General features: G+C 44.8%; 1 protein-coding gene across 3 annotated transcripts in view; it reads right to left on the bottom strand.

Annotated features, from left to right (window-relative positions):
* Positions 1-1,078: 1,078 nt before the first annotated feature.
* Positions 1,079-27,872, bottom strand: part of ESR1 (estrogen receptor 1) — a 378,297-nt gene continuing 351,503 nt past the window's right edge. Inside the window, exons 11-12 of one of the 3 annotated variants that reach the window (XM_072966053.1) lie at positions 9,177-9,360; positions 1,079-5,487 (exon numbers count right to left, since the gene is read on the bottom strand). In XM_072966053.1, coding sequence (XP_072822154.1) covers positions 5,253-5,487; positions 9,177-9,360 — 419 coding nt within the window. In that variant the 3' untranslated portion in view covers positions 1,079-5,252. Of the gene's footprint in view, positions 5,488-8,525; positions 8,602-9,176; positions 9,361-27,222; positions 27,293-27,872 lie in introns of those variants that run through there. The other 2 variants (XM_072966054.1, XM_072966055.1) reach the window with 2 other exon arrangements.

Raw genomic sequence — 27,872 nt, 5'->3', positions numbered from 1 at the left:
AAGGAAAATCAGGACTGAAGAGCTTGCCCGGAGATCATACAAGAAGAAAACAAAATAGCTTCTCGGAATCCAAAAGACTCGAACAACGTGAAAAATCAAACTCGTCCCAGTAAAGAAGGGAGCGCAGACAGGCAGTTGGAGAGGACTGGGGGCGGAGAAAAGGGAGAAGCAGTGCCGTCCACTGTCTGTGAATTAACCCACGTAGTCTTCACAGCAACCCTTCTGGGCAGGTGGCACTGTTACCCCTCTTCACAGGTGAAGAAACTGAGGCACAGGGAAATTACCTTGCCCACAGTCATACAATAAATGGTGGAATAAGGATTCCAACTGATGAATCCAGCTGCAGAGCCAGGGTGAGTAGGGTGGTGCCTCTCAGGAAGTCACGTTCCCCACCCACAATTCATCAGTTAAATCACAGAGAAAATGGGGAAAGGAGAACAGGCAGGTAGCTCTGCAAAGGGAAGGGAGTCCTGAAACAGAAACTAGGGCTGGGATCGGATGGGGATGAATCAGTCTTTCCTGACTCACCTGCAAAATGGGGGAGAAGTTCTTGAAAAATTTTGTAAATTTCAGATCATTCATTCACCCATTCACTCGTTCATTCAATACTCTGGTTTCTCTTCAGATCATATAAATCTTTTGACTTTTACTTGTTCATTCATAGCTAAGTCCTCTCAAGCTTGCTTTCTTCTCCCTCACAAAGAAGGGGGTGGGATTAGGCACTAGAAAACAACTACTGTTTTAATGAGCACCTCATGTAGTCCTCACAACCGCCCTGGGAATTAGGGGTTACTATCACCATTTTGTTGATGAGGACGTGGAGGCTCTGAAAATTCCTGGCCAGTGATCGTAAACTTGTATGTGGTAGAGCCAAGAAGTGAGGCCAGGTCTGTCTGACTCCAGTGGCTACACATGGCCTGGCAGGGAGGGGCAGGGGTGGGAGGGGAACCTGGTATCAGACTGATCGTCTGGATTCCCCGTGCTCTGCAGATGCATGTCATCACCTCGATCTTAGGCAGCTTACACACGCTTACACACACACACACACACACAAAAGACCAGTAAACTTGTCTTTCGTTTAATTCTTTATTTGAACATCAAATAGGTAGAGAAAATTGTTTAAGGTGCTTGAGCATCCCATTGGATTCTTTACTTTTTTTAAGGTGCAAAAGAGGTTAACAAGTGTGCATTAAACAAAGCAAAGCTGCAACAAAACAGAATCACATCAGTAATAGAATGCATTGGCAAAGGGGCATATTACTCCATCAAACACAACTTGGCATTTGAGCCTTTCCCCGTAAAACAAGAGCTCTACACTGAAGAATATGTAGTGCACAAAAAGCATTGTTTTTATAAGCTGTGAGAGAACATAAACTGGCATAATGTCACTTATTAATTCAAGTCTCTATGACCAATGACCTCTCTGTGAATGCAAAGGGGTCTGTGCCTTAGGCACCAGCTCATGGGGTTGTATATCGTTTCCAGGGTACACAGCTCTGTACAAACACACTGAAGACGGGTTTGGAACATGGCAGCATTTACATATTTAAAAAGTTCAGGCACATTTGGATGCAAAAAAAAAAAAAGAATAGAAATTTTTCTTGAATCTCTGACAGTGCAAAATTGAAGTGTCATAATCGAGGCAGCAGATCCTTAGACAACAATTTTAAGTGACTTAGAAAGAGGCCACACTCCCTTGATTCCAAATGGAAAGGAAATGCAGTTAGAAACGGAGGAAGAAGGCCAATGAAAGGGTGGATATTTTGGACCTCAGTTAAATTCGTTTGCTCCAGTTGCGAGGGAGCGCAGCTTCAGGGAGCTCACCTGGGAAGTGTGCAGCGTCAGCTCAGCCGTCTTCCCGAGCCGTGCGCCAAAGAGAGTCACGGTCGTCTCAGATGCTACCGTATGATTCTCTCTGCCTTTCAAATAACGAGTTTCCTGCAAATTTGCCCATGAATGTTTAATGTTACTATGGTCCTAGTGATCACGCCCAGTATCCACAGTCTGTCTCAGAGTCAGGAGGTCTGAACAGGAAGGGATGTGGGTTGGTTTCATGGAGAGGGTATGCTAAACCAATGGTCTAAATCGATGGCCATTTCGGTGTATAAGATTCTAATGCGAGGACAGCTTTATGGGATCAAAGGTAAATGATCAGTAAGACCCTTATTTGTTCAGCCTCCCACAGGCATGGGGGGCATGGCGTGGTTAAACATACTTGTAAGGTTAATGGGGAACTCTAACCAATGACTACACTTCCTTAGGGGCTGGATTTTGCAACCTACGTAGGGTCTTCTCTTTGGCTGAACTAGCCTCTCTGGCTGTTGGACGACAGCATTACAGAATCAGTACCACAAGCCTGAAACTAGGTAATGGCTGAAAGAAACACAGACCACTGGCTGTTCCTTGGACCAGACTGCAGATGCCACTAGTTCTTCCTAGAACTCAAGCTGCCATTGCAGAAACGGCTTTCAGATACAGCTAGTTATTTGTGGTTTACAGGGTGCAAATGGAACACTGAACCCTGGTGCATTCCCTAGGCGCCAGTACTGATCTGCCTCAAAATAGTTCCAAGACTCTTATTACTATACTTCCTGTTCTTCAAATTCCTAAGCCCACTTTCCCACCCTATCCTAACCCCTTCCCCCACCATCGACCATGTCTTTCCAACTTTAAATTGCCTTAGAGTGGGGTAAACGTCCACAGCATATTCCTTACACCCAAGAGAACAGCCGCTGCAAAGTATCAGCTGTCCATTAGTGGCACTTCAAATAAGGATAAGAAGAGATTTCTAAAATTATTTGAAACTTCTGGGCTGACATACCAGTCATCAGGTGTTCTCTGCCCATTTCAAATGTAGTAGTATCTTAACATGAATACAAACATCTTAGATGAATAATGTTAAAACCCTCCACTGGGTTATTGTTTGGATTTAGCTGGTATTACATCATCTATAGTCCTAGAATTTTTTTTTGTTCGTTTTTATTTTTTTAAAAGAAAATCTAAGTAGAAACATTAAAAAGAACCCACCGACCCATTAGCTACTGTCCAAAAATATTACTACTTATATTTTGGTAAAGCAAAATTAGCTGCCCTGAATAATTTTCCTTATCAGGCATAATCTCTGCTACATATGATTGTCTATCATTCAATATCCAACAATAGGCATCTGAATTAGTGCTATTTTGTCTACTGTGGATATAAAAGTTGATATGAAATGTGATCTTCATTTAAATGAATAATCACCAGGCCTCAGGCAAACGACTGTGTACATGACAAGGTAGTAATACAAAAAAAGTAAACATTTTTGTGTTGTTTTGCATGTGAAACCAGTCAAATTAAAACCAGAACAGAATGACTACATTCAATCGTCTGATAAACAAGCATTGCAATTTCAAAAATATATATATTATACTATACAAGGTGCTTCTTAAACAAAAACAAAAACAAAAACAATTATGTTCTAAACATTCTTACTGCGGATACACAAAATTGCCCCCAAATTTCGATGCACTTGTGAAAAAAAAATCTTTTTTTTTTCTGGCCTTCCCAGTTTCCCAGTCCTTTGGTGACCATGTACTGGGGAGTCAGAAATGAGTGAAATCCACTTTTGGAGCAGGCAACCCAAGAGGAGCCCGAGAAGCTTGGCTGGGTTGTTGGCTAACACCTTGCCTCTCAGTGGGGCTCAAGTTACAGACAATGTGGTCACCAGAGAAGCCAGTCTTCCCTTTGAGCTGAGAAGGGGAAACAACTCATCACGGCTCTAGAGAAGCAGGCGGCCAGGGAGGCTGCCCTGTGGCGGGAGTGAGCCTTTCATGTTTCACCGGCAGGTCAGAGTCCTCTGGTCCAACTCCGGTCTCCCCCTCTTGGCTTACGAAGTTTAATGAAATCTGCTTTGGGGGAAGTTTGATTTTTTTTCCTTTTCTTTTTTTTCCCCTCCCCTCAAGGCCAAAACCTGCTTTCTGGATGGACTCTAAACAGTCAAGGGCAGGTGTGGTCTGCCCAGGCCCCAGGCAGCCTGAGTAGGAAGTACTCCCATCCTGGCCCTCCTTTCCTGCCTCAGAGTGTGCCACCCTGAACTGAACCTCCCACTTTTCTCCAGTTTCAGCCCTGTTTTCTCTTTGGTCTCTAGTATCTGCAATAACCATGCACATTTACTATTTAGCCCAGTTTCCCCAGGGTAGAAGTGTCACCAGGGTGCCACTCATTTAAACTGCCCTTGGTCATGGGCTGGGCACCACATCTGACTAATTAATTCACCTTCTGTGTAAGTTACACACTGGGAAGATCTGAGTAGAGCGCCCTCTGCTGATAAGTGTGAGATCACACCGGAACAGGTCATGAAGCCCATTTACTGCAGCAAGTCCTGGGGGAGAGGGCTCTCTCTTATAAAATGAAAACAAACACAAAAGACAAGAATTTATCACTCCCAAGGAAACTGGTACAAGGGGAGGCGGCTTAACTGGGATCAACTTGCTGTTTTCTGTGGGCCCATGGGAAGCAAGAATTAGCTGGAACCCATGACCTGTACATAGTGCTCTCAAAAGCCAACAGTATAGCATTCAGCAACTCTGAAGGTGCAATGTATTAAGCTGGCAAAATCTTGACAACTAGGGGATCTTCCTTCCCTGTGTGCATCTTGTATTCCTATAGGGAAAATGGGTAGACAATCACCAGATATTTTGCTACAGCCATGCAACAGAGCAAAAGCTTTTAGATATTACTTTAATAAGATGATATGTTACTATAGGAATACAAGACGATGTTGTAATGAACCCTGGACCTAGCTTTCTCCAAGTTAGTAATTAAAGGAGCCACTTTCAACTCTTCCCTGTGGCTTATTCTTAGATCCATTAAAAAAAAAAAAAGTGCTTCGCATTCATCGAGGTGAAATGTCCACTCTCCAGGCGTGTGGGTCACAAACAGCTAAAGTGCACAATCGTCTGAGCCCAGCAAGTAGACTGAACTCAGTCAGGAAACGCTAAGGGAATCCTCATGCTGAGTAACATAGCAAAGGGAGACAGAGAACTGTTACAAAGAAATTAGCCCTGGAATCCCTTTGGCTGTTCCCAAAAGAAGTTGTGCCACGAAGAACTGAGCAAGCAAACGATTGGCCACCCATAGGAGAAAGCCAGTGGTGAACGCATGCCAGAGTGTGTGTAGCGGCAGAATTCGGCTCTAGTGATGCATGAAGTGGGTAAAGTGCAACAGGGATTCTCAGGACCTTGGAGGAGACGGTGAGTGGGTGGGGGCTCTCACATGGTAGTGGGGAAATTCTCTGCTTCCCCGGTGATGTAATACATTTGCAAGGAATGCGATGAAGTTGAGCCCGAGCTGGCCAGCTGGCTCTGGTTCAGGTCCTCTGGGGGTGTGCTCCCAAGATTGGAGGGGGCATGCAGGCGGTGGGCATCCAGCATCTCCAGCAGCAGGTCGTAGAGGGGCACCACGTTCTTGCACTTCATGTTATATAGATGCTCCATGCCTTTGTTACTGCGGGTGGGAAGACACAGACAGGATTGCTTTAGACCCTCCTGAGCCCCAGGACTGCTGAAACTCCTGGGAAGGGCAAGGAAGAAAAACTCTGGAGAAACTTAACGCCAGTCTTTCTTCCTATTTCAGGAGACATTTGCAGATTGACTAGGCAGGTGACTTTATTCCTCTCTTATCACCATTGTGGCTAAAAAGACAGTAGATGAGCTATACCGCCAGGTAGGAGGGAGCCTTTTCAATGCCTAAATCAGTTCAAGAGGTTGCCTTGCTTAAAACTTTCCAGTTGCTTCCCATTTAACTCAGACTGAAATCTAAATTGTTGTCCGTGCTCTACAAGGTCCAACAGAGGTGGCGTCCACCCACCCCTCCGAGCTCGTCCTCCCGCCTTCCCCAACCCTCTCTGTCCAGCCACACTAGTTTTCCTGCTGCCCCTAAAGGAACTGAGCTCTTTACTTCCAGACTCAGGGTGTCTGCACTTGCTGCTCCCCCCACATAGATGCACTTCCCTCCAATCTTCGAATGCCACCCCGCCGGAAAGGACTTCCACTACCCCAGTGGCAGTGGCTCCAGCCCCCGCCGCTTCAGCCGTCCTCCGTCACATTACTCTGCTTTCCCCCCAGCACTTACGACAACCTGCAGTTCTGTGTGTGTGTGTGTACGTGTGCATGTGTGTACGTTTATTCTTGGCCCCAATCACATGCACGCGTGCACGCACAGACACACGGTCAACACACACCCCGACACACACAGTGCAGGTTCTGTGAGGGGCAGCAATTTGTCCATCCTGTCAGCCCAGAACAGCGGCAAGAACATGGCAAATGCTCAGAAAATATGGGCTGGAGGTACACAGGAAATGTAGGCAAAGCTGTTTCTCCTTTTCACACTCCTCCACCAGCTACTGCTCTGCTCATTCGCCACCATGCCACCACCAGGGGACAAAAAAACCTGCTATCTAGCTCGAAATTTCTTTTTAAAAAAATTGTGTATCATGAGTAGGCAGACAAGAGCATGTCCTAAAAAACACTTGCGTTTTTAAGTACGGAAAACGTTAGCACGCGTTGGAGACGTGCCATGAAAACACAGCATCAAAGTGATTCGTGTTGTGTATAACACAGCCACCTAAATTACATTTCTAAGTGGTGTTTTGGTCTTTTTTTGTTTCTGTTTTCATTTAAAATGCTGTTAAAGTTAAATGCCCCCCGGATCTGACACCGTCTTCCTCTTGCAACCTAATGAATCATATTTACTATCAGATGAAACCTGGTGTTAAATGCTCTGAATAACAACATATGGCTGAGGCCAAGCTTAACACAACAGAGTTCTGTGATTTCAACTGGCTGAAACGAGACACCACAATATTGTGTGTGTGAGAGCGTGCACGCGGAGGTGGGGGGAGGGGGAGGGGGAGGGGGGAGAGAGAGAGCACACACGTGGCGACAGCGACAGCTCAAAGCTTGCAACAGCTCTTCGCACAATGCAAACAGGAACTGAAGAGAGCTCTCCATTGCTACCCTTGGCCACACGTTGCTAGCAAGGCCTGTATATACAGTGCAGATATATTTTGTGTTAGCTAATTAGTCTTGCCAATGCTGACAGTTAATGGATTTGAAAATTCAGCAATTCCAACCAACAAATAAAAACCTTCCTCTGTGACACATGGTTTCTACATCAGTGAACTTCTGAGCTTAGAGTCCAAGCTGATACATTTTCTTCAAGGGGAAGGTTACTCTCTTGGCCAGGAAATTAGGTAGATGATTATGTTATTCTGATCCACCCCCCTCTTCTCTCTGGGTAATATTCATCAAAAGAAACAGATGGGAAAGGACTGAAAATGTGCACTCTGAATGCAGTCACCTACTTGGCCTGGCCGTTCTAAGTCCTTCATCTGTGACACAGGGATTCCTGGGGACTCCCTGAGAACACAGACTGCAAGCACTGTCTCCCCAACTTTGCCAAGTGGAAGCCACCATTTGCAAATGTCAAATTTATAGTGTAGGGGAAATCCTCAAGTAATGAGTTTGTTCATTCATTAATTTGTTTATTTACTAGTTCACTCTGTGATAACGTGAACACATGGGCCGTGTAAGACTTCATTTGCAGCAGTGCGGGGGAAGGGATACAAAGAAGGAAAGATACATTTATTTTCTCGAAAAGCTAACAATTCTCTAAGTTCTCTCCAGAAAAGGAGGCACCTCGGACTTTGCTGGGATGAACTTCTTGCTGTGTGAGTCATAGTCTCAAGGCCCCTAAAAGTTTGAAGGCCTCTTAAAAATTAATCCAACTCTTTCCAGACACCTTGGTCCTTCCCTTGTAGCCACTAAGACAAGGATTCTCTTTTTCATTCATAGGGTCCTGGTCACATTATAGACTTCATCACTCAGGGACATTATCACTTCACCCCACTGTTGACATTCACATCGGGCTGTGAATCCCACCTGGGTGTTAAGGGTCAGGAGATGCTTCCTGCGAGGAGTGACATCTAAGCTATGACAGGTGAGCTGACCGCTCAGAGAGATTTCGCCTCTGTGCCATGTGTCCCTGCTCCTTGACTTTGGGCCTTACCACGTGGCTTGCTTGGCCAATGAAATGTCTGTGGACATGACTTAGCGAAAAGATTCAAAAGCACTTCCCCAAACAGACTCGCTTTCCTGTGCTTCTGCCACCAACGTGAGAAGAACACGTATGACTCTCTGGTGGGTACACGGAGGATAAGAGGCACTCGGGGTGGTCACCTGGCCCACCTGCAGGCCTGCAGCTTGAAGCAGAGTCCCCAGCTGTGCCCAGCTTCAGTCAGCTGCCCCACAGGGGTGTGAGCGAGCCCAGAGGAGATAAACACCTGCACAGCCCAGCTGTGGCCTGAAAGAGATCCTCCCTCCCCGACCCCAACTTGAAACAGTCGCTTCTGGCCAGGGCCCAGGCTACCAGGAAGTCCTAGATAGTGAAGTGGGGCTAGATTGTAAGAAGTAACTTAAGCCAAATAAAGGGGTTTACACTTTCCTCTCAAAGCCACGGGAAGCCGTTCCAAGGTCTGAAGTAGGAAAGCAGCGTGGTCAGGTTTGGTGTTAGGGCGATCCCGCCGGCTCTGCTGTGCAGAATGGATTAGAAGGATCTAGACTGAAGACAGGGAGACGCGTAGGGCAGCCGGTGCAGAAATCCAGGAGGACCTGATGGTGGCCTGGACCCCGGTAATGGCAGTGGGGGTGCCAGGAATGGACTGTGAGGGACGGAGGTGTCAACGTTGAGGCATTTGGACCCAGAGTCTCTCATTTAGAGTCTCCACTTGTAAGTCGGGGGAGAAGGTACGACGCAGGAACAAAGGCGATGTGCCCAGTGCCTTCCGAGCACGAGAGTGCTCCCTTGATTGGGTGAGACAACGTGAGCAACCAAACATGGCCCTGCTCCTCTCCCCTGCCCTGCACACTGCATACTCTCCCTTGTACGATCTTGCGTGTGCTGCGAACTGAGCGTAACCATCCCCTCCTCTCTGAAGCTTCTCTGACACCTGCCCATACCCCAGACAGATTTACTGCCTCCCTCAACGGTCCTCCCACGTCACTTATGTTTATTATGTGCCCGGAACTATCCCAAGTGTGGGAGCTGTACTCAGGCATCCGCCCTTCCTGGGCCAGCTGTAACACATTGGCTGGATCTCTTTACGTCTCCGCCGTGGGAAACCGAGGATGCCTCACCTCATGTGTCTGAAGTGGGAGAGGATGAGGAGGAGCTGGGCCAGGCGCCGGTGCTGCTGCTGCAGACTGAGGCCCGCCTTGGCCATCAGATGGATCAAGGTGTCTATGATCTTGTCCAGGACACGGTGGATGTGGTCCTTCTCTTCTAGAGACTTCAGGGTGCTGGACAGAAATGTGTACACTCCTGAAAGTGCAGAGAGAGAGTGAGAGAGAGAGAGAAAAACGCAAAGAGGATGAGGTCCAGGAGACTGGGAATATGCATGGGACGGAATACTGGGCTGGTGCCTCCCTCCAGCCCCCTGCCCCACGCCCTGCACAGCAATGGGGGAGTTCAGGACCTGTCTGCTCCAAGCAACTATGCAAAATTCTGAGAGCACGTGTCTGAGAAACTCATGTGACCGCCTGTGTGTGAGCCAGTTTCCAGGATCTGTCATCATTATTTCCTGGAAAGCCACCGCTCGCCTTGGGGCCATAATGGTAACACCAGCCACCTCTTCTCTGACAAGCCTGCCACCTACACTAACTGTCCCGTTAACGCCGATGACAACTCCATAAGGGAGGCATTATTGTGCCTTTTCACACGAAGAAATTGAAGGTCAGAGAACTGCATTAACCTGCTGAGATAACTGGAGGGGATGAAGCAGAACTGAGAACAAGCCCGCGGGCTGACTCCACATCTGGTCTTTATAATGGAGACTCTCAGGAGACAAGTGATGCTCTCAGCAAGGTGCAGAGACAGTCCAAGTGATCTGCTAAGTGACTGACAGGTAATTCTTCCAGGCAGGATTTAATTTGCTGTTACATTTCGGGTCAGGCTTGGGGCCTTCATACTTTTCACCCTCAGCTGAAAGGCTGAGGATGGGCGGGTAGGCAGGACCATGGGAACTGCTATTTTTCATGGCCTGGCATGTGTGTTTTTTTTTTCCTTTCTTATGGTAATAAATCCTGCTTCAGGGCCACAGGTAAACTCAGGACCAAAACTAGACAATCAGGTCACTCTGTTCTTTTGGGTACGATTAGCCCTGAGCTAGACAGCTTTTTCTGGGCTTGTATATGGAAGTTGTGAGACAGAAATTCTTCTCTCTGGGGTCGAGGCACTGGGACGATGAGAGAATATGGGGCTTTTACGTGCCATCTTCCCAGTACGTGGAGCTCCCACCTACAGAATGGAGCCAAACAACAACCAGCAGAGGTGACGGTGACACCGGGGGAGAGGCGGCAGGGTAGAGGGGAGATCCTGGCTCCAGTCACAAGGCACCTGGATCCTTTTTCATCTGACCTTAGAGCTCCCATATCGCCTTTGTAACACAGCAACCCACGCATCCCCTTTTCGCTTAACATAGTGTGAGCTGGATTTCTGTTACTTGCAACTGACAGAATCCTGGCTAAGTTGTGAGCTCAGCCCAAGGACCAGAGGAAGGTGAGTGAGAAAGAGGTGAGAAGTACTGAGAACAAAAGGAGGGCTGGATGGAGCAGTCTTGTCTTGAGACCACAAGGATGGATATTCTACCAAGTAAACACTGCAGAATCAGCTCACCCCGCCCAAGGACACCATCCTGCAGGGAGCAGGTGATGTGGCCTTTTTCTCAGGATCTCCATCTACTTAGCAACATTTTTTTGGTCTCACTAGCCCACTGGCCCTCCCATAAATATATTTCTCTCCTCCCCTCCCCCTATCCTCACTGGTGTTTTCAAATTAAAGCCTCCCCAGTGCACGAATCCGTGGCTTTGTACTGGTAATGGAGTGGTGAGTTACCACTCACACGGCAGCCTGTAGGTTGGGAATGGGGGAGACACCCACACGGAGGAACTCATAGTAAACAGAGTTGTAAAAGCTCAGCACGGAAAATGGTTAATAGTTCAAACAAATACAACAACAACAAAACCAGAATGGTCAGGATCTTGGCTTACAAGCCGTTGAAGAGAATAATGTAGCTTTTGCTACCCAGTGGCGCTTTGATCCAAAAACAAATGGAGCCCAGAGTGAGTACGCAGGGGATAAGCAGCAGGATAAGAAAGAAGTTGCTGGGTTACTTACATTCCACGTGGTGGGCTTTTGATAGAGAAAGAATGTATCCATTAGGTAAATGGGCCAATGTGCAGTGGCCTTGGGGTTGGCCTGGAGGTAACGGATGGCAGGGGAGGTTGAGGGGCAGGGGCAGCCTGTGCGGAGCCCCTCCTGCCTCTCACCGCCCTCAGCATCATCACACACATTCCAGCCTCGTGTCCCCAGAGGCTTTGCGTCTGGCTGGCTATCCTGGGAAGCTGCCCAGGCCACAGAGTGGAGTTAATCCAACTTGGATGATGCATTTTCTACCAATTTCCTTTTTTGTTACCACCCAGGATGCTGGCCTCGTTCACCAATAATCCCATTCTTGTCCAAGGAAACCACAGAACTGAGGAGCACGGAGCTTCGATGTCCCTGCTTGGGAAGGTGACACTCGGGCCGCACCTGCTCCTTCTGCTGGCATGCACGTGGCTGGAGCACATGGCGCAGAACCACGGACGACCTCGGGGCCGGCGCTGCACGGTGCCCTTTCTGGGGCGAGTAAGGGCCTTGGCATTCAGACTCTGGGGAGAGCAGTTTTCTCTTGGGCGGCTGGTTCCCCATCTTCGACGTGCCCGTCTGCACCGACTCCTCCCTTCCACATGCTCTCACTGAGAACCTACTGTGTGCGTGCACTGTGTTACGAGATGGGGGTTCCAAGCCTTATTTTGTTTTAAGTGTTCATGTTTCCAGAGCAGAGGTTGCCTGGAGAAAAAGGATTTTCTTACCACCGACTCCCAGGATGCCGGCCATTCGCAGAATAAGCCTGTTTCTCTAGTCCTGTTTTGGCACAGATACAGCTTATCATCTCATCCTTGTCAGCAGGCGCTTCCTAGCTGTGCAAATATACTTAGAAATAAAAATAAAGGCCTGTTGAAATGCCAGTAATTGACAACAGCAGCCATCATCCTTTTGGGCTTTTCTGGCAAAACGTGGTCCAAGTTTGCTGCTTATGGTCCCCCAGGGGCCGTTTGAGAGAAACAACAGAAATCCGAATTCCCAGAATGCTTCGGGTGCTCTGGCAAGAGCAAAACGGGGCTTCTGGTAATTTCCATATCCCAGGTGGTCTCTGCCACCCTGGACAGCTGCGCCACTGTTGCCAGCAGCTCAGAGCCGGTGATCAGACAGTGAGGGCCTTCAGAAATAGTCTTACAACAAGGCAGGCTTTTGCAACTCTCCAGGCAGCTCCAAATCCCAAAGATGGAAAAAAACAATCTGTATGTCATTATCCGCTCTCGAAGTGTTGGCAGATCTGAGCTGCCATGGATCCCAAATCTTGCAGCCCACGCTGGGAGTTTTAGGGAGAGTCTGCGGAGAACCTGGTGGTGGAAGAGCACGGGTGGCGGAACCATGTGGCCTCCCTGAGACGGGAGAGCTCAGGGCAGCCTCTCCCTCTCCCCTGCTCTCACCAACTCTGGGTTCTGCTCCCCTTCCTTCTCCTTCTCTGCTTGGACACTCTCTCTCCTCCTTCCTCCTTTTTGCTCTCCATTCCCCAGGAACACCCTCTCCACCTCTCATCACGTGTCCAGATGATGGAGTCTTTCGGAAGCTGGGAGAACGCAGGCATGGACACCACGGTGCCCACGTGCCCAGGACTGACCAGAGTGGAGTGCCAGCACGACAGGGGGTCCTGTGTGCCCTGCCTCTGGCCTCCACTGGGGGGCACATCTCCCTGCCCCCAGAGAAGTGAGGAGGCCTGGCTCACCAGATGCTTGAGGACAAATTCTTCAAGCAAGGCCACATTGGTTTTTTTTTTTTTTAAATTTCTTTTCCAGAAGGAAGAATGTGACAGTGGACCCTGGGAGAGTTCTTCAGTCTATGAGCAGCTTGACCAAAAAGGCAAAGGGAATAATGACTTGAAGGAAAAAGATAGTGGAGAAGACTCCTTCAAACCATTGCTGTCAGTGATCTAAGCTAGAAATCTGCCCTTCAGCTGGAATAAAAAGGGATCTCTCTCTCTCTCTCTCTCTCTGTCTCTTTTTTTTCCCTTTGATCCAGGTCATGGAGGACCCAAGGATCGATCAGCAGATCAGCCTTTTAAGTTTGCTGCTGGGAATGGTTTCCACAACCAAACAGCGTGTTTGCTCATAACTGCCTTCGCGGCTGATGGTTACAGGAGCACCTCCACGCTTGTTTTAGGCTTCACCTCTGACCGCTGTTCCTCCTCCTCGCTCTGCTGCTCCTCGTGGGGTTTGGGACAGCTCACGGCTGCCGGAGCCACTTAGTGGGCAGGGATATGCCGGATGTCCTGCAGCATGCGGGACAGTCCCAAACAACGAAGGATTTTTAAAACTTGAATATCCTACTGAACTAATCCTACTACAAATAGAAAACCGTTGTGACAAGTTTTGAAAAGCTTTTGCAAGGCTGTTCCCAAAAGGTCCGGTGTGCAAGTTGGCTATAGAGAGGGAAGCTTAGATAGAATGCATTTCCTCCAAATTGTCAAGTAATTTATTCAATATTTAAACCAGTGCAACATTTTACTTTAAATTAAATGTTTACATTTAAATTGAATTCAATCTGTCAGTTGCATGTATTATATAAGCCTTCCAGCCACACACCTAGTTCAAACGATTTCCATGCAGTTGTACAGGTATCACAAAACAACACAGATGGGTTGCAGATATATAGAAGAGATGTAAGACTCTTCAAAACAAAATGAGAATCAACTACTATGAAACCGTGGACATCAATGAAATATCGTGTTACTGCCTCTCTGTGTTTTTCGTAGCACGATAAGAAATCCGTGTTGCGAAAAGTACATTATTAACGTTACTTTGAGGTTCTTGTCTTTCTGTCTTACACTGACATCATGTCCAGAGGGTCCCTCTGCACTTCTCCATCACCTTTTATATGGATTCCTGTTTCTTTTTCCAACCCACCATCTCTTTCTCTTTATTTATCCAAAGGAGAGGGTCTCCTAGGTCTTCTTAGGTGCTCGAGATCGACCACTTGACTTGAATGTAGTGGACCAGTAAAGCAAGATATATATTTCTGTTCACTCTGGCATTTCGTCACTCTGTACCGTAACAAAGTGAGTTACTTTGGCAAGGCACTTATGACAGAGATCAGCTCATTGCACAATTATCTTACTTTCTCAGTTTTTTTAATTCGCTTTTTTCTGCTTTCACAGTCTTTGCTTTTTCTTGTCACGTTATCATTATATCAATTTAATTTCTCTCTTCTTATCATATAGAGATAGGTTTTGGTCAGTTTTTAGTTTTCTTATTCAGGTTTCCAGCTCTACCTCTGCTTTTCCATATGCTTGTATTTCTTGTACAAAAAAGGCTTCTGATCATTTTATATTGAAACATTCATTATAAATACACATAATAAGCGTTTTACTACTTTATTGTGTTTTCACCTGTAGTCAGGCCTGGGTATCTGCCTGGAAAGACATACCATTTTCTTTTAAACTGGTTTAAGATTATTTCTCCTTTATATGACAGTTAGGAAATTATATTCATTTCTAAAAAGCTGTATATCAATAAACTATTATCAACTATGATCTATTTATTTCATTTCATTTCCGGAGAGTCAAAGGGATATGCATGTTTTATTAGACTGGTATTGTCTGCTGGCAATTCTAAGAGATTTTTCTCCAAGGTTTGTGATTCCCAAACATGCCTCTCAGAATTTTCTGTGGCATTTTCCAAAATGCAGCTGCTGAGTTTCCACCCAAATCTGCTGACTAGAAACTGAGGGTGGAGCTCTTGCGTTTCTTAAAAACTCTCCGCTGATGAGTCTGACGCACAGCTGGGATTAAGAGTCACATGATGACCATGATTTCTTCATGTGTGGCTACGAAAATGTAAGGTCTTGAAAACATGGACTGTATGTTTTGTGAAAAATGCCTTACTGTGATGCTGACACTACTCTGAGAATATCTTCTCCCTGCAGTTCCTTGCCATGTTGTGGTTCTCCACGCTGCTTTCTCCTTTCTGGCTGGGCTGGTTAGGATGCAGATTACTCTTCGGATGACCATCGAAGCCACCCAGTTAATTTTTTAACTCAGGTCGGCCTGAGTCCCTGACTGACCCATGGAAGAAGGCTCTCACACTAATCTCTTCAAGCACTCCACAATGGTAAGTAAACAAGGAACATACACCTCCATGTATTTGAGCCAGTATACATTTGGAGCCTATTTGTTATTGCTGTCCTACCCTAATGCAAGAGAAGTATTTTATGATGTACTGATGTCGTCTGGCTTCTAAGGGGTTGTCATACAAGGCCATGCAGCTGCTGCGTGTCAGCTGGGAGACTCACCACCTTCTAAGAGGTGCACCAGGCTATGAGGAAGCCAAGACTGCATGGAAAGACCGTAGGTAAGCATCCTGATTGACAACTCCAGCTGATGTCCCAGCCAACAGCCAGCATCAGTTGCCAGCCTGTGAATAAAGACACCCAGGGATGTCTCTAGCCCATAACTGTCGAATTCCTCCCAGTTGATAAACCTCACCATCTAAGGCCCCAGACATGGCGGAGATGAAATAATCCATGTGTCCTAACCAAGTCCACAAGCAACAGAACACAAACCTTTTTCTTTTCTTTTTTGAGTCATTAAGTTTTGGGGCGATTTATTATCCAGCAGCAGTAAGCAGAACGCACTTGGGTATCTGTGCCAGAAATTTAGGGAGGAAAAATGACCCAGAATAGGCAAACTGGAGACTAAGTTCCTGATCTGGTCCATCAGGAGATGAAATCGCATTTGAATACTTCCTGCTCTACATTGTGAACCTACTGCCTTGGCCCCGAACTGACCCTCACTCTCGTTAGAACAACAGTAAGGGCTTGAGCTCATCCTATCAGACACCCTGCGTGGTTCATAGTTTCCACAGAAGGCCTTTACCCCTGAGGTTATCCTTCAGATCATCCCTAAGATTATCAGAATATGTGGTTCTTCCACTAACTGGAACCTCAAGTATCTGCACTCTCATTCTCATCAGAGAATAAAACACGTGAATTCACACTCCTAATCAAATCCTGGTTATGAGAAATAGATTTTGTAGAGATTTGCTTAAAGGAGAGTTTTTATGTTGAACAACTTGTCTACTTTATTTTATTTTTTATGAAAAGCCTGTAAACCTTATAATGGAATGTGTTCTCTTTGCTTTGGCCAAGCAAAGGAAATTTAGCACCAAATTAATGGCCCACTCCCAAGAGCTAGCTGTACAGCTGGACTACTGTGTGCTAATCTGACTCCTGGATTTATTCTTTTCTTCACATTATTGTCCCGTTTTTTCAGATTGTGTCCATTGCTGCTCTGCTCCTTTCGTATTACTTGAAATTAAGTAAGCCATTTCAAATCCTCCATGGAATAGGTGATAGATAAATAAAATAATGAACAAGACATCCGTCCCTCCTCTGCCAAATTAATAAATAATGTTAATGTGAATACAGATGTTTATAAAACATCATTAAACATTCATCTGACTTAACTGCAAGCCCAGAAAAATTACATATGATCTAAGAATATATAGTTGGATGAGGTGCCCACGTTCATCCTGAATTGAACAGCACTGTTTAAATGCGCTGTGGGGATCAGCACTGGCCACTGTGAGGACCACACCTTCTTGGTTCAGGATTACATGTTTATCTCCAGAGCCACAGAGATTCAGATATATTTTTTCCTCTTTTTCCTAGATAGAGAAATGAAAGGGTGAAATGGCTGATAGTTCTCACTGATTATTTTGAAAAAGATAATTAGCGTCCAAAATTACTATTTCAGAGAGATAAGTGGACATGCAGATGATACCTATTCTTTACATATATCAGTTTCATCATTTCAAGTGAGCTCTACAGTAGATGAAAATTGTGTTGAAAAAGTGTCACATGACCATGCCGTGTTTATCTTGTTTCTCCTTAATATAGCCTTGTGAAAGGACACATTACATTGCAAACAGGAGACAGAGAATTCCCGAATTAGGGATTTGATTGAAGTTCAGTGGTTTTCAAACTATTTTGAAAACCAAAAGCCCCCTTAAAAAAGTGAACCTCATATGGAAGCCTCACATATAAATGGGGTGAAGTCAAACTTCTCTGATTAAAGCTGGAGTGGGGAGGAGACTGGAGCCTGTTCACGCAGCCTCTCCCTCTCTGCCTCACATCCCCATCCTCTGGTGACCAGAGGCTCCTTCTAAAACATGAGGCTCTAGCAGAAGGTTTAAAACCCACTGATCTTAAGAAAATAAGAAGACAAGCTACAGACTACGGGAAAATATTTGCAAAGGACACATCTGATAAAGGACTCTGATGCAAAAAAAAAAAAAAGAGCACTTAAAACTCAACAATAAGAAAACCAACAACCCAATTAAAAAATGGGCAAAGGACCTGAACAGACACCTTACCAAAGAAGATACACAAAAGGAAAATAAGCATAAGAAAAGATGCTTCACATCCTACATCATTAGAGAATTGCAAATTAGAGCAACAGTGAGATTTCAACACACACCTGTTAGAATGACCAAAATCTAGAACACTGATTAACAGCAAATGTTGGCAAGGATGTGGAGCTACAAAAACTCATTGCTAGTAGAAATGAAAAATGGTACAGCCACTTAGGAAGACAGTTTAGCAGATTTTTACAAAATTAAACATACTCTTACCATATAAGCCAACAATCATGCTCCTTGGTATTTACCCAAATAAGTTGAACACTTACATTCACACAGAAACCTGCACACAGATGGTAATGCACCATTATTCCTAACTGCCGAGACTTGGAGGCAAGATGTCTTACAATAGGTGAATGGATAAATAAACTGTGATACATCCAGACAGTGGAATCTTATTCAGAGCTAAAAAGAAATTAGCTATCAAGCCATCAAAAGGCACGGAAGCGGGGGAGGGTACAGCTCAAGTGGTAGAGTGCATGCTTAGCATGCACAAAGTCCTGGGTTCAGTCCCCAGTACCTCCTCTAAAAGTAAATAATAAAACCTAACTACCTCCCCCTGCCAAAAAAAGAAATAATACAATAATTAATTAATTCAAAAAAGACATGGACGAATCTTAAATTCATATTATAAGTGAAAGAAGCTAATTTGAAAAGACTATGTAATGTACGATTCTAACTACATGACATTCTAGAAAAGATAAAACTAAAAAGACAGTGAAAAATATCAGTGGCTTTTCAAGGGCTAGGGAGAAAGGTAGGATGAACTGGCAGAGCACTGAGGGTTTTCAGGGCAGAATGTCCTAAATGCACTAAACAGTATACAGAGTGTGCATACTCCGTACAGCACTCATGGATACGTGTCATTTTACGTTTTTCAAAACCCATAGAATGTACAACACATGATCCTTAGTGTAAGCTATGAACTTCCAGTGATAATGGTATGTAAACGTTAAGTTCATCAGTTGTAACAGATGTACCTCTCTGGTGCGGGATTTTGATAGTGGGGGAGGCTGTGCGTGGGAGGAGGAGGAGGTACGTGGGCAATCTCTGTACCTTTCCCTTAGCTTTGTTATAAACCGAAAACTGCTCTAAAAAAATAAAGTCTATAAACAAACAAACACATAATTTTTAATATAAAAACAAAACAGAAAAAAATCCCTACTGATTCACTTTCATTATTTTTCGTGTTGGGAAACAGGCTCCGAGAGGTGAAGGAGCTGGGGCCAGTGGACGCTGTCACTGGGAGGGTTTTCAGGCAGAACAGCGAGGCTGGACTTGTCTAAGGTCACCCTGTCGGTAAATAAGTGGCAGAGCTGGAACTGGCACCCAGATACCCCTCACTCCTGGCCCAGGGCTCAAGGGCTACACAAAGAATTTCCTCACTTCAAGGTTTGTGAGAAACTAGGAATGACTGCCAACGGCCTCGCCTCCCAAGATATTTGAGAAAACTAATAATTTTCCTGGAATGACTTAGGAGCACTCCAGCTTTTCTAAACAAGGTGCAAGATGGAGTAGAGAAAGGAAGAGGCGCTGGTGGACACAGGCATCTTCTAAAATTCCCTTTAATTAGGACCATTCACCAAAATGTTAGCAATGGTTATTTTTGTGTAGTGAAATTATGATTACGTGGGAAATTATTTTTCTTGGTGGTTTTTCCGTGTTTTCCAAGTTCTCTGCCTTGGGCATGAATATGCCTTTCGTAATCTGGTGAAAGAAAAGGCTAATAAAAATACAAAATCAAAGTCCCTTTCATTTCTATTATTTCACAAGCTTTGTCAATGCCTGGACTGCTGAGGGGGAAGCGGAGCTGGCGAATGGGTGTGCCAGGGAGGACGGAGCTTTCTGCAGGGGTGTTACTTACTAGTATTTTCACAATATTGCCATCATCCCTAAGGCTGTTCACGTTTCTGAGACTCTTCAAGGTTTGCCATTCTGGCAGAAAATGGAGCTGACACATTTGTTACTAAAGCTTCTGAGAATAATTTTCTTAGCTGGAAATTCCTCTGACATGTCATCAGCGACCTGAGCTACTTATCTCAGCGCAAAAAAGGATCCGCTTCAAAGACTGGCAAGACATTGTCCCCCAAAGACTGGCAAGTTAAAAAGCAAAGAAAGCAATGCACCTTACTAGAAGGTGCTGAGTGTTCTCTTTTACTGAACGTGAAGGTTCTATTATCTCAGAGAGTAACATCTGCTCTACCAAGAGTAAGGGCAGATGTTTCACTGTCAAGATGAAAGTGAATTTTACATTCTGGGCTTGATCCATCACTACTGTTGACGCCAATGTTAATGAGTAAACACACTGCTCCTGCCAGTGCCCCCTCCTGGTAGTCGTGCGAAGCCATCCTTGGAGATGACGACAATTCCTAGCTGGACCGCGGAGCCCAGAGTCTGTGTCCAGTTGCAAGAATCTGGAGACTAGACTGTACCTGGTCCTTGGGATCCACAAGTTCAGACATGGCTCTCTTTGAACCAGCAGCTTCTGGATCACGAGAGAAGGGCACTGCTAGAGCGGTCGTGAGGTCACATGCAAAGCTGCCCTTCCAAGCTTATTATTGACTAGGACAGGTCATCTCAATCACACAAAGCCCCAGAACCCAGAGCAAACGAAATCACTGGAGAAGCCAGGCTGTCCTTCCTGAGATGAGATTTTAAAAGGAGCTTCATTTCTGGCCATTCAACGTCTTGTCCTTCTTTTTGTGAATATCCCTTATTGAAAACTGTGGTAAAGAGACCAAAGGCAGAAGCTAAGACACCAAATGCCAACCCTTTGTGCATCCCGACTGCTGGGAATAAGAGCAGTTCACCAGCACAGGGTCTGTGCAAGTCATAAAACTTAGAAAGGACCTATATAACAAGCAGCTATATAGGTAATAGGTAATGAAATTAAACAAATTCTCTGAAATGATAATTTGCTGCAAAAAGAGTGAGCTTGGGACGTTTGTAATATGATGTTTTTTATATGTCTTGTGTAGAAGTTCCTGGCTGGGGGTTTTTCAAAGCGGAGGGTAATAGCTGGGCAGGAGGACGCTGTCTGCTGTCTCTGCCTCTGTCTTCCACGTGGCATGACACGTTACACTTATGTGGAAGTGGAGAAAACTTTCTGGAGCAGTAGCTGATATGTATCAAGAGATGTAATGAAATTTATACCCTTTCACCCAGCAAACCCACTTCGAGAAACATATCCAAAGTAATAATCAAAAGTGGGCAAAGGACTACTACAAGTATGCGAAACAAGTGTTATTAATAATAACAAAAAAAGGGAAATCATTTATGTTTAACAGGATCAGGTTTGTCAAATAAATGATGTTATATCTTCATACATGATTACGGAAGCCATTTTAAAATCTTATTTTTAAAGAAAGTACACGTGTATCATCCTAACTAAAATGCATAAACATAACGATAGATATATCCACATACAGTATGAAAGGAAAATAGTTCCTAATACAAATGAAGTGTTAGCCTAAAGGCATTTTACTGGAAAAGCTAACTTGTATTAACAGGTAGGCACTTGTATGCTCACCATTTCCTGGACCAGGAAAACAGGAACACAAAGGGTCTAAGTAACTTGCCCAAAGTCATGCTACTAACAAGTAGCTGAAAGGGGATTTGAACTTGGAACCAGAGTCCCTTGCTCTTCACCCTTACACTCTACTGTGATTAGATCCATGTGGTTGGTTAACCTGAAGTTACTTCCTTAATAATATATGTTGTATTCTTAAATTATCTAAATTTAACATAGGATTTTTTTTGTAATCACAACTTAATTTTTTTAAAAAAACTTTCTTTTTATATCTGCCTTTAGCTTCAAACCGCGAGGTCCTAGAGGTAGGAACTGCCTTGCTAATCCCTGCTCCTATTATGATTAATGGTTTGACCGCGGGGTCACCTTGCTGGAGCAGTCCCTAGGGTCCAGGGAGCAGTCTGCATGCCTCACTTTGTGTAAACCAGGATGTAAGAACTAGTACTGTGTCCGATTTTATAGATGAGGCAAAAAAACTAGAGGCAAATTTTTATCCCCAGCGCTTAATGCAATGCCTGGAAAAGTTGTAAATCCTCAATAAACAGTGGTAAGATACACAGAGTAGCTTATAAATCCTTGAATTCATAAGCTCAGTTCATTGAGGGTACTTCTGTCTTTCTTATAGAAGAAAGACAAAAACCTAAAAAGTAGATATAAAGTGAAAACTCAGAGAGAATAGACCCAAGGCACCCTCCATCGAATCAACGGACCTCAGCACACAGAAGCATCCACACACCTTCGGGGGGAAGGTGCTCAAGGAGGAGGCTGAGGCTGAACCAGTGCTCCAGGCAAGGGCCCCATGGGAGAGGCAGGGAGGCTGTTTTCCATCTTTGAACCCAAGAGAAGCCATCGGACGTGGCCACGGGCCCGCGTGTGAAAGGCTAAGCCCAGAGGCAGGTCTTCCAATGAAGTTCAGGGATTTGGTTAGACTGAAGACTTTACCGTCTGACGTTCCATCTAAATGTTTCAGGAAGCGTACATATTCCGTTATGGCTTTTACTTGGTCAAAGACCAACACGTAGGGAAAGGAAATCCCATCAAAGAACGATATGTTACTTTACCTCTGAGCTCAAGGATTCAGTGGGATTCTGTTGCTGCTGTCTCATGGTTTTCTTCAGCTCAAGTGCCAACACGCTTCTAGATTTATGGTTCAGTGTGCCAGGCATGAGGGCGGAGGGAGCCCTCCAACTACAGGGCCCGAGTGTAAGTCTCATCCTTTGATTAGAACAGGGAGATCCCGACACCAAAATCTCAGTAGGACATTAGGTCCCATAATATTTTCCCTCTAAAAAAACAGGAGATTACAATAGTCATGATGATATTAGCTTATGCTTTTCAGCTATCTTGCACGTCACAGCCAACCTGCAGGGTCAACAGGACTGTTTGGACTTATTATTTGTTTTACCGTTGAGGAAACATGGAAAGAGGTCCAGTGGCTGGATGAGACCCTCACTGTCGGCTGACTGGTGAAGCCAGAACTTTCCCCCTTGCCTTTCTTCTAACTCCAGCCGAGTCCCGCCTACCCCGAGAGAGCCTGCAGACTGCTTAGTTTTATAACATCCTAGAGAACCGACTTCATTTAGCTGACATTTCAGCCCCGAGAGCAGTAGTTTTCAAACTAGGTTCCCCACACTTCTGAGAATTACAGGGAGCTTCTCCAAGGTCCTTGGCCTTTTAAAATTCTGTGCTTTTATCCATGTCCATGTCTTCCCCTGGCTACAGGCAGTTGGTTGGTTTCCCCAGTTCCTTAGACGCTCCAAGAGGTCTCTGCCAGAAGACACAGGACCCAGTCCACCCCGTCTGGGCCCTGAGAACATTCCACTCACAGGAAGGACATCTTTGTTGTGAGAATGCAATTTTTTGAACCCCAAAGGTAAGGGGTGAAACCCCACCACAGAATTTCCAGGGAGGAAGTTATTTATCATCAGTAGGGGAGAACAGGAAAATTTCTTTCACGGAGACATAGTCGGAGTTTTTGTATTTGGAGAGTGTGGCTAAAGAAAACCGACACTTGGGTACCTATTATAGGGTCTTTCTTCCAATAGTCACGACAATTCTGTGAGTATTATTATTCCCATCTGACACATGAGCTCAGGGAAGCAGCGTATCAAAGGGCATCCATCGCCCCCTAAGTAAATGACAGAGTTGCTTCCCTTGAATGCCCGGCCTTTCTAAGACAAAGTCCATGGTGCACCAAATGGTCAAGAAATTAATGGAGGCCGTGAGGCTTGTTTAAGGCCACACCAGAAGGTAATAGCAAGGAAAGGCTCCGAGCGTTGAGCTGACTGCCTCCAGAATCCATCAATCAGTGGGAAGACAATGAACCACTTAATAATTATGAAGTGCCATTTATCTCACAATTACGAGAATCAGCAGGCTCCCTGGAGAGGAAGCTTGGCGTTACAAAAAACTCAAGAGACAATACAATCAAATCTCCTCTGTGACAGCAGTGGGCATACCTGACAATGTGTCTGTCTGAGATCTCCAAGGCTTGTCATCAGAAACCTTCAACTGGATTAAGCTGGGAGTTCAAGATTTGCAGATACTAACTGATATATAAAAAATAGATAAACAAGTTTATACTGTATAGCACAGGGAACTATATTCAATATATGCAGTAACTTATGGTGGAAAAGAATATGAAAATGAATATATGTATGTTCCTGTATGACTGAAGCATTGTGATGTACACCAGAAATTGACACAACATTGTAAACTGACTATACCTCAATAAATATATATATATTTGCATGTATATAAATAAAGACAGCAGAATCCCTACCCAGTAAACTACTGATATCTCAAAAAAAAAAAAAAAAAGACAGCAGAACCTGTATCCCAACTAATGCACATCAAGAAGGCAGGGGAATTTCAATTTTGTTCACTATTTTCTCTAGTTCATTAATAGTACCTGGCTGATACATAATAAATATTTGTTGAATGAATGAAAAAAATGATCTTTCCTGAAAGAAGTGTGTATGATGTTTTAATACAGAATAACCACTGATATGTGTATTAGATTAATGATATGTTGCCTAGAGGTTTACTGACTAGACAAGACTTGAATCAAATAGAGCCCAAAGAGGAATAGAGAATGCGAAATAAATTGCTTGATTAAAAAAAAATTAATGATCCTTAATGCTCACAGTCAGTATGTTTTTTAACTGTTCTTTCATCTAAAGATAGGGATTCTGAATCATTGTCTTACTTCTAAACTGAAAAATATCAATGCTCTAAATAAGTGTCTAATAATTAACAGAGAGAGTGCAAAGGATTCAGCGCTTGAGAGAGGAAATACTCTTTGCAAGAAGAGCTTGTTATAATAAATCATGATTATAAATGCTCCTCTGACCGGAGTGCAGCCTCTGGTGAACACATGCAAAGCAAATGGATGTTGTCAGCTTCAGCATCAGATGTTTCATCAAGGCATCAAGGTGACAAGATCCGCCATATGGACAAGGGGTGACGGATGCCCTTTGATAAGCTGTTTCCTTGAGCCTCATGTGCCAAGTGGATATAATGATACCTCACTCACAGAACTGTTGTGACCATGGTGTCTGGCGTATAAGCACCTGCACGACATTCCATATCCTTTTTCCTTTAAATAACACCAGGATACACACTTTGGAGATGTTGCCATCATTCTTCCTTCCTGGCATTTTCGACTTTCTACCTCGGGTTTCTAAGTCCCTCTGGGTTTTGGCTCTTTACTCCTCTTTGTTGCTCCGTCAATTGAAAGAGATCCCCAATTGAAAGAGAAATGCTGTCTGGAGATCAGTTTTGGATGAACAGGTAATCAAGGATACAACCTTTCGGAAGTAGCAAACAGGCCTGCCAAAGGCAACGTGGGGATCCAGCAGACAGAGTTGGAGTAACTGGAGTTAGGTCATGGTCCGGGAGAGGAGCGAAGCTCCGCTGTGATGCAGAGGGCAGAGGACCTGAGTCCGCGGTCTGACAGGCTCCCCAGGGAGCCAGCTGGATAAAGTTACCAAGAGAGTGAAGTGTGTGAGGTGCTTCGGAATTACTGAGGAATATAAAGAATTGTGTGGGGTGGGGAGGGTATAGCTCAAATGGTAGAGCGGATGCCCAGCATGCACAGGGTCCTGGGTTTAATCCCCAGCACCGCCTGTAAGAATAAATAAAAAAAACAAATAAGCCTAATTACCCCCCCACACACCAAAAACAACAAAACAAAACAAAACAAAAAATTGTGGTCGGAAAGAAGTTCCGAAAATGGGTAGAAATAATTATTAAATTGAATTTGAAGGTCAAACTCCGCATTTACTAGAGACTGTAGATTCATATATATTAAGCTTTGACTCGTGAATCTTTCTGAGTTGTGAAAAACACTCACTAAACGAGGAGTGTTCTGGATGGGAGTGGATTCTGAGGGCTTTATGGGGATCACGTATTTGGGGAGAGGGGATGAGAAGCAGCAGAGTCAACCAATGGTGAATGAGGACACCGCAGAGTTTCCATCAAGGTCAGTCAAAATTAAGGTTCAAATAACAATCAGTTATTCTCTGCAAGGTAACTCTCGCTCTAAAATTTCTCTAAATACAATTAAATGGCACAGTTAACACAGCCTTGGGAGAACTGTTATTCTGACCCTCATGTCCTTGCACATTTTTTTAAGCCTAGTGGGTGGGAGGCTTTTCTACTAAAAGCACTTAATTATATTGAAAAAAAGGCATGAGCTGACTGACTCCGTTTAAGCCAGGGATTCTCAGGAGTGATGACAGCTGTCACTGATTGAGGACCTACTATGTTCCATGAAGTGCATCGGACCCTTTACACACAATGGGTCACAACAACCCAAGGAGATGAGCATTATTTTTTCCCTTTTACTAGTTTGACATTATCTAAATCTAAAGTGCACAAAAAAGGATGACATGTTTTTCATGGTAGGAACAGCATGGGAAAAACGGGAACTTTCCAGGTCCTCCTGGTCATCTCTAGCAAGTAAGTGTCTATTAAATGACTGAATGATGTAATATTTGTTGACAGTTCACAGACTGTGAGGAATAAAAACATAATAGTTTATAGGGAAATGAAGACATACATGCACAAAGAAACAATCCAAGCTAAAGTAAAAAACAGAAAAACAAGACCAAAGAACCATGTCATTCATTCCATATATTTGGCTTAAAGTTCATGGTGGGAATTCCATAACTGATAAGTTACTGAATAAATGAGTGAAATTATTGAATAAATGAATTAAATCGGTCAACCCACTGACCAAATGCTAGAGCTGAGGCACTGGCTTTAGGAACTAAAACAGTCTAGAGGAGAAAAGCTCATGATGGACTTGGGCTGTAGCAGGATTTCCTGAATGAGGTGAGATCTGAACTGGGCTTGAAGAATTCGAAATACTGGATTCACAAAGAAGAACTGAAGTCATGTTGGGTAGAAGGAATATTATTAACGGGGACAGAGCCTTCTGCCAGGTCCCCCTGTGCGGCTCCAGCTCCATCCTCATCTCCCACGGCGGCTGCCTCACAGCCTTTTCCCCTGAGCTCATCTGCTCTGTTCGCATTTGCCCTGCTTTGAACGCTGTCCAGCTAGTTCTCAGAATGCCTTGAAGCTGGCACTGATTTGGCGAAGGCATCTTTGGATTAACCAGGAACGCCTCTGTCCTTTGGTAGGGAGTGGAAAAACAAACAGTGTCTGTCCTGTGGGTGATTAGAGGCTTTTGCAAGCGAAGTAATAAATTATTCGATTGCAGAAATCGTGATGAATATCTCCCACTCCCAAAGAGCTGTGAAAAGGGTTTCCCAGGGGAAAGTTGGCATTTGGCAGACCTTCTCAAGGCTTCCAGAAAGATATTCCTAGCAGGTGCTCACTACAACATTCCAGTGCCCCTTGTGCCTCTGCCCCAAAGTCAAGGCCGATGTAAGCACACCCTTCTCAGACTTCGGTGACAGGGGCTCAACACAAAATCCAAAGTTCCTCTGTACGCTGAGGTCTTGCTGCCCAGGGATCAGAGAATTATCTTCTAGCTCAGGTTTCCTGAATCATTTCTGACTTGGCTTCTGTCGGAGATTCCTGGAATTGGAGTCACTCTGAAACTTGTCTCATGATGGGTGAAGGGTTGCCCCTGATCAGAGCCATGGATCAGTTGGGTGTTTGGAAAAGCCCACACCTCCAGCTGTGGGAGAAAGGTGTTGACTGTGGTAGCCCTCATAGGACTAATCACTTTTTGATCCTGAAAAAAGCTCTGAGGACCACAGCACTGTGTTCCAGAGTCATGTCCTTTCTGATTCTGTGTCTTAGGAACAATATGAGACGCCCGAAGTTGTGCTCAGAGGCAGACCTGCTTTTCCAAAACAGAGCTCACTTTTGGAGTGGAGAGAGTGAGTTCACTTTTCTGTTACAGCTCATAAGCCAGCAGTACTGTCCTTGAGAGAAAAGACCAGCGGCCAGTATCTTAGGAAAAAGACAACTGTAAGCCGTGTCAGCAGACAGTGCCCTGTATTTCCAGGACAGAGTTCCATCCCTCCCAGGGCAGGGAAGCTCACAGAAGAGCCTGAGAAAGGGGCGAAAAGAGAAGGACAGAGCAGGAGAGTTTACCCGGTGTCAGGAGGCGTCAGGTGGAGATCCAAATCTGTGGTGGGAAATACTGTTTTGAGATGCTGGTGCCAGGCTTTAATAAAAGACTTTCTTGTGAGGGCTGAAAGTTTTTTTCCTCTGGGATTTTTAAAAAAAAAAAAAAACCTAGGTCTATAAAT

Source organism: Vicugna pacos, chromosome 8, assembly GCF_048564905.1.
Source record: "Vicugna pacos chromosome 8, VicPac4, whole genome shotgun sequence".
Lineage (NCBI taxonomy): Eukaryota > Metazoa > Chordata > Mammalia > Artiodactyla > Camelidae > Vicugna > Vicugna pacos.
The sequence above is the reverse complement of the archived record's forward strand: the minus strand, read 5'-3'. Positions and strand labels throughout refer to the sequence as shown.